The sequence below is a fragment of the Pelophylax lessonae genome (assembly GCF_965119305.1).
Source record: "Pelophylax lessonae genome assembly, chromosome: 4".
Classification (NCBI taxonomy): domain Eukaryota; kingdom Metazoa; phylum Chordata; class Amphibia; order Anura; family Ranidae; genus Pelophylax; species Pelophylax lessonae.
Window position 1 is genome coordinate 319,276,142 of NC_138771.1, and position 12,820 is coordinate 319,288,961.

Sequence of the window (12,820 nt, forward strand, 5' to 3'; positions counted from 1 at the left end):
TGTGTCAGAATGACCGGATATATTTTTGAAATATCCATTGTGCTCAGAGAGAACACTACATGTTGCCAGAGTTCTGGAAAACTGACATATTAGGTCTATATACGCTGCCTGGCCAAAAAAAAAAAAAGTCACCACCTGGAATTAACTAAGCAGCTAACTAAACTAAGCATGCAGTAACTCTCCTATTGGATAGTTACTACATGTGCCCAAAGAATGAGGTCAGCTGACTACCTGAATATACTGAATGACCAGGTGATTCCATCAATGGATTTTTTCTTCCCTGATGGTCCGGGCATATTCCAAGATGACAATGCTAGGATTCATCAGGCTGAAATTGTGAAAGAGTGGATCAGGGAGCATGAGACATCATTTTCACACATGGATTGGCCACCACAGAGTCCAGAACTTAAAAGATAAAGAGTTCCTGCGAGCTACCTCTTAACCACTTGCCGACTGCCTAACGCCGATCTACGTCGGCAGTCAGCCCCTCACAGGCAAAGTGACGTAGGGCTACGTCACTAGCTTGTGAGGGTCTAGGGAGCGAGCGCGCGCCCCCGGAGGCGCACTCCCGCTCCCACGTGGTCACGGACCCCCCCGCGCGCGTGACCAGCGGACCCGATGTCCGCCGGTCACTCGGCGATCGGCGGGGGAGAGGGAGAATGTCAGGCAGCTTGTGTAAACAAGCCACCTGTCATTCTCCTCGCTGTAAAGACACTGATCAAACGGATCTAGTATGTAGATCCGTTGATCAGTGTCCTTACAGCTCAAGCAACAGCCAATCACAGTAGAAAGCATGCCCCTAGGGATACACACAGCCCCTCCCTCCCAAATAAAGTTAACCCCTTCACAACCAGTGTATTTTTACAGTAACAGTGCATATGTATAGCACTGATTACTGTAGAAATGTCACTGGTAACCCCAAAAGTGTCACAAATGTCAGTCAAGGGTCCGATCTGTCAGCCCCAATGTCGCAGTACCGCAAAAAAATCGCAGATCGCCGCCATTACGCGTTAAAAAAAAAACAACAAAAATGACAAAAATCTTTCCCTTTGTTAGTAAACGCGATAACTTTTGCGCAAACCAATCAAAATACGCTTTTTGCGATTTTTTTTACCAAACATATGTAGCATAAAACAAATTGGCCGAAAATTTAAAAAAATTTTGATTTTTACTTTTTTTTTGGGGGGAATTTCATATAAAAAAATGTGAAAAATATTGTTATTTTTGCAAAATTGACGCTCTTTTTTTGTTTATAGCGCGTGATCAAAAAATCGCACAGGTGATCAAATAACACCAAAAGAAAGCTCTGTTTGTGGGAAAAAAAGGACGTCAAATTCGTTTAGGTACAGCGTCGCACGACCGCGCAATTGTCCGTTAAAGTCACGCAGTGCCGAATCGCAAAATACCCCCTGGTCAGGAAGGGGGTAAAATCTTCCGGGGCTTAAGTGGTTAATACCAGATTTTTTAAATGCCGCAAACACTTCACTTCTCATAAAAAGTATAAACAATCTAAAATATATATATATAAAACTGTGTTGCGCAGAGTAAAAATCTATTAAATAAGATATATTGAAATAATATTTTTTACCTATATTTTTTACCTACATAGTTTGCACTTTATTATTGGATTAATGTATGCTGGACTATATTAGGACTTTTTTCACTGTGGTTTATAAATAGGAAATAAGATGTATATTGCACAATATTTGCACTACGCACTTATATGAGGATCTAAATAGATTTATTGAGAGAAAATTGGGGTTTTATTATTATACTAAATTATTCACCAGTCACTTTGTATACTTTATATTGGTCATTATTTATATATGTCATATTTTTTACCGATGAGGATTATTAGGGATTCATCCAATTGAACTTATACATGTACCAGTTTATTTATTGAATATATTTATCTTATTTAATAGATTTTTACTCTGCGCAACACAGTTTTATATATTTTAGAGTCCAGAACTTAACCCTATTGAGAATCTTTGGGATGTGCTGGAGAAGGCTTTGTGCAGTGGTCCAATTCTCCCATCATTTGGTGAAAAATGAATGTAACACTGGACGGAAATAAATCTTGTGACATTGCAGGAGCTTATCGAAACAATGCCACAGAGAATGCACACCACAATCAAAGCTAAAGGCGGTCCAGCAAAATATTAGAGTGTGATCTTTTTTTTTTTTTTGTGAAGACTTTTTTTTGTTGGTGGGGCAGTGTATGATAAACTGTGGAAAGCTGTAGACACACCCATGGCAATAAGCAGAAATTATAAATTTACAATTGAACACATCGGACATGTCAAAAACCCTTGTAGACATGGCTAAACAAAAGAAATAATGGATACTAATGACTTTGGTTATTAACTTAGTGTCCTATGTTGCAGTATGATATAAATTAGGAATGTGAAATTGCCCTTTAAATGGGGGCTTAGAGGCCATACTTCAATAAATAGTAGAAATCCAGCTACAGTTGCAGAATGGATTGCTAATCAAAGTAAATGGTATGCATGTATGCACTTATTCATCTGAAACACATTTCCTGTCATTGTCCAGACATTGTGCAACAGCTGCTATTGTGCGTCCAGAATGCAGTACAGCCCATGCACGCTTGATGAATCCTAACTATGTTTATTTCATTACTGTTCTCTGTAAACTCATGTTTCCTTTATGCTTTCATCCTGAACTCACAGAACTGCAGGGGATGTGGACCTGGCACAGGCATGTTTCATCCACCAGCTGTTGCTATAATCATATTTATTGTTTCGTAGTTATTTAAGCAATATTTTATGAATTTAGCGGTTAAATAATGTTAACATTGTGATTTAATTTTCCCAAAATGCAGTAAGATACTTGTGCAATGCAGCCGTGTTTTATATTTCTACTGTACACCTGTTTAGTTTATACATATATGTGCATTTACATAATACTGATAAATGCTGAGTTTGGCGAGTGCACAGTCCTTGAAAGCTGAAATTTAGCTAAAAAAAAAAAAAACAGTTTAAAGCTGGCCATACATTATACAATTTTCTTTTTCAATGTCCATTTGATTTACCTTCAACTGCATACTGCAAGGGACTACCTGATTGCATACAAATTGAAAGTGTTTAGGTTTGACCTCATATTATATGGTTTTGGTAAATCTTAGTCCCGGTTCACACTGGGGCAACTTGTCAGCTGCCGGACAAGTCATGCTATATTTAGTGCAATGGAATGGGAGCAACTCAAGTCGCTCCGACTTAGAAAAAGGTTCCTACACTACTTTGAGGGCAACTTGCATTGACTTCTATTAGAGAATTTGTTTGCAAGCCACGCTGAAGTTGCGCTGCACGGGCGGCTTCAGAGTCGAGCGACTTTGAAGCCACCCTAGTGTGAACCCAGCCTAAAGAAAAATTGTACAAGGAATTGGTTTAATGTATGGTCAGCCTTAGTTACATTACTTACCTGCATTGAAGTATATCCTATGATGTGCAGGCTAGTGGATTCTGCAGAAATCTTCACTGTAGGGCTGCCCTGTCCTCTTCCTGCTGCTGAACTTTTGGTGCTCTGGGGGTTAACTGCTTCATATCTCCAGGCTCAGCTGCACTAAAGATGTTCTGATAGGGACTCACCCCCTCCTGCTCTCTCCTCCTTTGAGAAAAGTTCTTTCCTTAATTACAATGCATATAACATGATCTGTTAATAGGGGAGAAAATCATGTGAACGATCAGACTCCGCCCAATTCACAGATCATGTTACACACAGTGCATTCAGTGAAAAAACTTTTCTCAATGGTGGAAACGGCAGGAGGGGGTATGTCCCTTGCCAGATTATCTGAGTGCAAAATTATATAATGTATGGCAGCTGAGTCCATGAGCCAAAACTATTTACCCCCCAGTATCAAGCAGCTTGCACATCATGGGCTATTTTTCATTACAGGTAAGTAATGTAACCAAAGCTGTACAGGAAACAACAATTTTTTTTTTTTTTTAAACAAAACTTTAAATGTAAAACCAGTTGGGGCAGATGAATAACCTACTAGTTTTTTGGGATTGTGAAAGTAAATAGGTGCACCCAGAGGAAACCAACATGAAGATTGGGAGAAAACAGGTGATCTAGTTGGTTGATACTATACGCAAAAAAAAAAAAAAAAAATCCTATTATAAAGTATTTTTGCCAAAGATGATAGATACTGTAAATGTAAAAGACATTAGGTGGGAAATAGTAGTCCCCTTTTCTCCTACCCTGACAGCTGCATAACAGTTATGTAGGGTGGTATGGGGCACAGGAGCTGGGCCAGCACAAACAATAATTAGACATTCCTTTAAGAGGTAAAATCTATGATATGACAGGAGGGGGGTGGGCTGGCTGTGCCAGGGTATCATTTATTTCCTGGAGTGATTGTATTTCATTGCATGAATTGAAAAAAAAAGTTTATTTAGGAAAATGATATTAAAAAGTAGTGCCGCGCTCCCAAATGCTAATGTGCTAGTATCCCTTTAAATCTGTTTGCATAGCAATTTTCTGAATCAGCATATCATATCAAACCATATATAACATAAACAACACAAAACAAAAAAATCATCAGTCCATAAAGTGTCCTTTGGTATGAATTTGCTTGCATATGCTCAATCTTTCATAAAAAAACAGGCTTGTGTTAACATATCCAAACGACTGCTTCCTTAATTAGTGTTCACCACTATGTGGTCCAATCATACACATACATTATTGATAATCCCCTCATCCGATGGGCCCTCACCTGGGGGATAAGACCAACCAATGGTCTATATGCTCTTTTGTCTCTCTCTGGGGATCTGTTTTATGCTGTTTCACTCCTTTGGTGGCAATCTTGAATTTAGAATTCTCCTTCTCTTACACTTATCTCCATACACCCAAATCATAAAGAGAGATAGCTGGACATAGTGCTTTTTCTTTCAAAACAACCAGTTTATCAAACACTAAATATAAAAAACACTCACATTTTCTTGGTGCTTAGAGTGCACCAAAATGTAAAAAACATGCAGTCCTCACAGTGCGGGCATAAGACAATCAGAAAGTATTTCCACGGTATGCTCACAATGCGCGCCTCATCGTGAAGACAGGTTGGCCCCTCCCCTATGCGTTACGCCACAGGGTCACGTGGCTTCCTTGTGTGAATATTTTTTTTTTTTTTAAAAACACTGTAAGTCAGCTTTCAATATGCTTGATTTGTTTTCTGTACTTTTTACCTGCAATTTTTAATTTGGTGACAGGTTCTCCTTAACTCCTAAAACATAAAAGTAGAGTCCTCATAGCTTCCTCACAGCTGCGTATTTTGTGATTTAACATACACAGGTGTTGAATTTACTTATGCATGGAAGTGTACCGAATGGTGATTAGGTACTCAGAGAAGATTCAGATAATGATATTTACATCACTGATCGTTTCGTGATTTCTTCTGGAATTTCCAAGTTCTGTGGGTGACATTTAGCTCATTATATTCATATGCATTATAGTTGCCTCAGACTGGTTGGCATTGGAAGTTTAAAGGACTTTTAATACTCTATGGCCTATCCCAATCTCCCTAGTTATTCTATCACAGTAGGTGGGGGGCACACTTAAAGGATAACTATTAAATGTGACACCCAGAGGGGCTTAGGTAAAATGTTATAGGGATACTACTACAATATACAATTTGTGGCAAGTTTATTTTACATTTTAAGCTATTTGCCTTCAGACCCTCTCTGTTTGCAAAGTATTACAGATTTAGAGACTAAACCCAAAAGTGAATGCTCCGTTGGATGTTGCCTACTCAAGCATAAAAGATGTCACTTGTTTCTATCTGTGAGCAGATCCTCCAGCCTCTGCATCCCCCACCGCAGGTCAACATATTCATAGGAGAATGACTTATGTAACATCTACTGGGTCAGCTATAGAGCACCACTTTCGTCACTATATTGTGAATGTTTGCTATAATTTAATATAGGTGCCTAGATTCTTCATGACATGGGTGTGGAGCACTGTTTTCTCTTATCACCTCACTACAAATTCCATGTCAGTGCTATGGATCCATTTTCCTATGTGGCTGTGTACCTGTCATTTAAAGAACCAAGAACCTCACTATGCCAGCTATTAGAACCTGTAGGACTGTATTCATTGGACTGTAAGGGGCATGTGATCTGGTATAGTCAAAATGAGATTTGATATCAAGCAGGAATATTGGCTCTGTGATACATTTTTATTGTTGTGATCATCTACTGCATTAGCAAAATTGGGTTTGGCTGAGTGCTGCTCAGCCAATCAAAGGAAGCCTTTTATTTTTATAAATGAACACAAGGGTTCCTCTGATTGGCTGAGGTAGAGCTCAAGATGTCATTCACCCTCCTCTCCAGCAATCAGAAGAAACCTTGCATTCATTCATAAAAATAAAAAGTTCCCTGTGAATGGCTGAGCAGTGCTCAGCAGACTGGAGGTCTCCAAACTGCTGCCAGAACACAGTGCTGTGTATTATATGGACAGAGCTGACAGCAGCCACATTTCTTAAAGGAAATAGTTTGTTTGAACCAGCTCAGCCCAAAAAAAAACGATTTGAAGTCACAGAAAACCTGGAGTTATGTTTTATAATTGACTTCGGTCTATTAGGAGACTTTAGGGGTAAGCAGTAAACCAATCCTACAATCAGGAAATTCGATTTTTGGTGTACAAAACACCTGCAGGTTGGAATTTGGAAGGTTTTGGAAGGTCTTTTGGCTATTTAAATGATACATGTTTAATGATAAGGTATTTTATATATTTTATATATTTAATATGTTCAACAACAATATCATTTCTTATAAGGATCATTTGTGTTGCGGTATTGTACCATAAAACACACGTTTTATCGCATTGTACATTAACACCAGACCGTGCCGTGTTTTGGTGAAAATGATTTTAAATGGACCCCCCCCCCTCCAATGCACTATTACAATAGCTGACAATGCACCTGCACTGCTGTGCATCACAACAAATATGTCATGCGCTGTTATGTGCTGTGTAAAAAAATTAGATCTGGTCTGCTTTTTTTTCAAATTCAAAATCTTTGGGTCGCCCTACCAGAGAGCCCCCTAACGTATAATAACATGTTGTTGAAATTAGAAGTTATTCGCAGGTTCTTTAGCCGTAGCATTATGCCAATACTCTTAGCCCCCGTTCACACTAAGGCGACCTGTGAGGCGACCTGGTCGCCTCACAGGTCGCCGTAGGTCGCCTCCCATAGGGAAGCTGCGGACCCGTTCTAATAGGAGCGACACAAGTCGCTCCGACTTAGAAAAAGGGTCCGGAGCTTCTTTGGGGCGACCAGAAGGCGACCGCCATGGACTTCAATGTTATGAAGTCCGTGGCGGCCGCTCCAAGGTCGCGGCGCGCTGCTCGCACCGTGACCTCGGAGGTCGCGGTGCGAAGTAGCGTCGCCCCTATGTGAACGGGGGCTTAATCTTAAAAAAGGAAATCCATGGAAAACTCTTTCCTTTTCCAGTGATAGAGAAATCGTATATCGTAAATACCCAAAACGACAATACGAAATACCTGTTTATAAACTACCAGCTGATGCATACTCAGTAAACAAAAACTGTGACACCCAGTTATTTTCCCATAGGGGGCCGCCATCTTGCCTCTCACATTGTATAAAAGGTGAAGCCCAGCTGCACATCAATGATCTTTGCCCTTTCTGTTACCATCATGTGTCAGTTATTTCTAGAAGGCAATAGATATACATTCGATTCCAAGGGGAGTAGTTAGAGGCAGAAATGAGGGCTTAGCTTACTGACTCTTGGGAAATGTCAACATTTGAATATCAGTAACAGTGCCGTTTGCCCTGCTTAGGCTGCACATTTTGAGTAAAAAAGGAAACAGCTGATGGGCAAAGAAGGACACAGCTGATCAGCATTATAAAGGTAACAGCTATGTAACCTTTACAATGCTGATTTTAAAGGTAACATTATTTTTACTTGCTTGGGAAATGGAAAGATCCAATTTACAGATATATTAGCGTGCGTCTTGGCCAAAAGCTGAAAATGCTGAAATGTCTTCTAAGGTAGGAAAAGTATATTTTTATTAGTATCATACTATTGCCCGGTCTTCAGATAAAATTACAGAGATCCTATGGCTTGGGCATATTAACATGGATCATTTGTAGTTTACCATTGGGCCCCATTCACATGTGGGCAATTTTCTGCTTGAGACTTGAAGCTCTAAAATGCTCAATAGGGCAAATCCCATTCATTTTAATGGCCCCTGTTTACATCTGAGCATTTTGTCACCTGTAGCAAAACACCTGTTGCTCAAAAAAATCCATGAGCTTCTTTTTACCAGATTGGGCCTCATAGACTTTAATGGGAGTGCCTAAAAACATGCGACATGAGCGTTTTATGAGCATATTGTCACACGTTTTCTACTCAAACAGCAGCTCTCCACCCCTAATCTCCTCCCCCTAGTGCTTTCTATTTGCTTCACAAAAACACCTGAAACCGTAAATTATTGTAATACACTGTTAAAATGTTTGTAATACACTTTTAAAAATGGTCAAAAACTAAAAAAATTAAAAAATGCCTAAAAATTGCTCCGCTCAGGTGTGAATGCAGCCTTAGAAGCTGCAGCTGAGAGTAGATACATTGTTGCAACCTAGTATGGCTTAATTTATAAATTTATATATACTGTAAACAGTTGTTGATAAAATTAACCCATTTTTGATAGCACCACTTCATAAACAGATATATAGCTGTTATTGTCCAATATAAATTGATGATAATAAAGCACCTTATCTCTTATCTGTTGCCGGACTTTCTCCCTTTCTGCTTCCATTCGGGCATGCTTTGCCTTCCTTTCATCCTCTTGTTGGCGTAGAGCTTCTTGTCTCTCTTCTTCCTTCTTCTGGGCATCTGGATCTTTTTCCTCTTCACCTCCCAACATCTTTCCCATATCCTTTGTTGCCCCTGAACAGAAGAGCAGATATATTTTTGTTGAAAAAAAATCAGTTGGTTTCTGCCTGCATCATTGATTCCTTTAAAATCGGCATTTCACCATATCAAGGGTAGGTGTATATATTTTTTTCTTTTGTTTTTTAAAAATCCCATAGTATTAGAGACAGTTTTCATGGAACAATTTTCCATCAGTATACAGTATCTATCATGTTTTATGTAAAACCTGTATCACCATATGCACAGATTAAGATTGCCACTTATGTTCAGTCCTGAAAAAGTGGACTGTTCTGTGAAACATGTTGACTGATTAAGATCAGAAAAGTAGCTATGATGTACCCATGTGGACAACTTTGTCATAAAATAGGGTTGGCATATTATTTGTAGTGATATATTCAAACCGATGCATTGTAAACTGTGAGACATTTTATTTGATGTATATATTTTAAATTTTTCTATAAAATAAAAATTGAGAATAATTGTATCTTTGGTGTTAATAGCCTCTGCAGTGCTATATTTAAAGTTCTTTGTCCTCTTTTATATTTTTACAAATATGGTTTTACTCATAATGGTTTGTACTGTCATTTATACAAAAAAATGTTGTCAGCACTCCTGATACAATAAACGGGGCCAGCTAGCAATGCGATAGTGGAACCTCAAATATTACACCAGGTAAACGTCTCTCCAGGTAATCTATGGGGCCGGGTTGCAAGTTTGACAGTTTGGTCACCGAAACTAAACTGTCAAACATATTGCTGTCACCCCTTTTGTGATTGTAATAAAGATAAGTAAAAAAATGTTTTTTTTTTAAATTAAAGTTTAATAAAAATTAAAAAAAAAAACTGTTTTTAAAAGCCCCTGTCCTATGATTGCACCATGTATATTAGGTAACGGCATGCATGGCAGACTGAGAGCAAACATTCTATGGCCATCGTTCACTGTTAACTGTAAACTGATGAGCTGTAAAGGCTTTTAATGTGTCATCTATAGACAACTTTGGGTACCCTATTTTTTGCTGTTTCACCGGTGTGCGCAATGTAGAAGCTAGACATATTTGATATTTGATATCTATTTACTTAACACAACTGCATCTCATTATTTTGTACCCAAACAATTTGGTAAAATATTATTAAAATCTAGTGACAAATTATCATAGGATTAAACTTTGGTAACAAATCATTTGAATGCATTTTTCACTTTGATAGGATAAACAGTTGCACAATTATCACGCGACATAAAAAATGGTAACTGCCACACGTTATTTAACAGGGTCACATCTTTTAGAGATTATATAATGTTATGGGGGTTTTAAGTAATCTTCAAGTCTAAAATGTGTATTTTAAAATGTGTGCAAAAAATGAAAAAATTACAAAACAAAAGCTTGTATTAAGGGTATGGAGTAATTGTGTGCAAAAGCACTAGCACTTATGTAATAATATAAAATATTCTGAAGGACTGTTTTCGAAAAATATTTAAAGTGAAGTTCCACCCACAAGTGGAACTTCCGCTGATCTGCTTCCTCTCCCCCTCCGGTACCACATTTGGCACCTTTCAGGGGGAAGGGGGGAACGGGTACCTGTTTTTTACACTTTCTGGAGACGGCGCCGCGGCTTTTCAACAGAAGTTCAGCCCCCCTCCACCTTCCCCCACCACCGCACCAATTAGAAAGTGCATACACAGTAGTGCATACACAGTAGGGAACCAGTTGTGAAGCCGAAAGGCTTCGCTGCTGGTTTCCCTTTCAACGAATGGCAGCGGCAGCACCCGGCAGCTGACCTGAAAATGGGCTGGGGTTCCGACATCGCGGGCTCCCTGGACAGGTAATTGTCTATATATTGAAAGTCAGCAGCTACAGTGCTTGTAACTGCTGATTTTTTCCCCCAACTGGAACACCGTTTTAAGTTAAAAACTCAGTTCCCTACATGGCTGCACCTGCCTTTCCATTCGCTGACACCTTCTATCCACAGCAGTGATCCCATTCCCTAGAAGTGCATTTAATATACCCACAGCTCTCCTGCTATCTGTCTTTCACTTTTAATGACCTTATTATCACTACTGACAGATGCCACTTTGCTAGATGTCAAAGAGAACAGTTTTTGGTGAACTACCTAAATTGTGCCATGGTCTGTAATTATGCACCTGGTAGATATAGTTTAGCAAGTTTAAAAAAGTAAAACATAGATAGATATTTATAACATAATTGAACGCATTTTTAGGTATGCTTGTGTCTGACTTTATGCAATGACTATATTTGTTGTTTAGTGACTTTGGGGTTTTCTTTAAAGCTGAACTCCCACCTCCCTCTAACTAATCACTGGCATAAAAGTAAAAAAAAAAACCGAATGCCTCATTTACTCACCTAAATAACCTGTTGCCGACCCACCGCAGATTTACTGCGGCAAGGTGGATCGGCTGCACGATTTGACGTACCTGTACGTCGCTCGTGCCCACGGGAAGGGGGCCCGCTGATCCGGCGGTGATTTGATTAGCTCCAGAACCGATCACTCGTCAGGTCCAGGCTAATTATTTATGGCCTGGACCTACTGATCGGTTCTGGTGAATAACAGAAAGTCCTGTGCTTGTGTATTGTAAACACAGGCATAGGAAATGATGCAATCTCCCCTCCTGGAGCCCTTTTCAGTTCCAGCGTGAGAGGAGAAAGCATCAACAGTGAGTACACAAGCACTACACCAATACACATGGGCACATTTTCACCCCCTGAGCACCCTCCAGTTAACCCTTTCACTCCCTGTCAGAGTGTCACAGTGTCACTATATACCAGTATACAGATAATTTACTGATCACTGTATTAGTGTCATTGGTGACGCCAGTTAGGGTGAGCAGCAGTTAGTCGTAGTTAGCGTCAGTCCCAGATAGTTTTAGGGTACCTGCCATATATTCCCTAATAAATATTTAACCCCCTGATCGCCCCCAGTTAACCCCATTCACTGCCCTGTCACAGTGTCACTATTATAATGTACAGTTCTTTTTTCTGATCACTGTATTAGTGTCACAGGTGACGTCAGTTAGTGTCATCGTTAGTTAGCATCAATCCAGGATAATGTCAGATTGCCCGACACATATTTAGTAATACATTTTACTTTACCAGTGACACACACACGCTCACACACACACACACACACACACACACACACACACACACACACACACACACACACACACACTAAACACCTCCATTACTAGTATACTGTCTGAATGGATCAATATCTTTTATCAGATCAGAACTTTACTAGCGTCCCCAATAGTTTAGTATCATGTTCCCAAAATGCAGCGTTACCAGGATCAACCCTGACACCTGCCAGCACCTGTGTTTAGCCCCCCCCCAGCCCAGCCCCCAAGAAGTGCAGTATCAGTAAATCACTAGTTTAAGTGACAACTTTGTGTAAAAAAATAAAAAATTTAAATTTTCCAGAAACTTATGGCAAAATATAAACTATTCCATGGACTCACCATGCCTCTCAACAAATAGCTTAGGTTGTCTACTTTCCGAAAAGGGGTAATTTTGGGGGGAGGGGGGGGTCTATGCTATCTTGGCATGTCATGGTCTCCGAAATGTGATAGGTAGTTAGTAGTAAAATCAACAATTTACTCCCTTAGAAAGCCTCAAGGCAGTGATTGGTTTTTGGGGTCCTGTACGCGGCTAGACTGGCAAAAAGTCTCACACATGGGGTATTCCCACACTCAGGAGAAGCAGCAGAATGTATTTTGGCATGCAGTTTTTTGGGCTATTTTTCGAACACCTGTGACAAAAAAATTAAATATTCAATGGGCTTAACATGTCTCTCAGTAAATTCCTTAAGGTGTCTACTTTACAAAAATGGGTAATTTGAGGGTTTGTAGAAGCTATAAATTTTGCGCAAACCAATAAATATAAGCTTATTGAGATT

General features: G+C 39.4%; 1 protein-coding gene across 2 annotated transcripts in view; it reads right to left on the bottom strand.

Moving 5' to 3' along the window:
• Nucleotides 1-12,820, bottom strand: part of CPLX2 (complexin 2) — a 366,962-nt gene that overhangs the window by 34,273 nt on the left and 319,869 nt on the right. For both annotated transcript variants that reach the window (XM_082254100.1, XM_082254099.1), the window contains exon 3: nt 8,752-8,927. In XM_082254100.1, the coding sequence (XP_082110226.1) occupies nt 8,752-8,927 (176 nt within the window). The remainder of the gene's footprint in view (nt 1-8,751; nt 8,928-12,820) is intronic.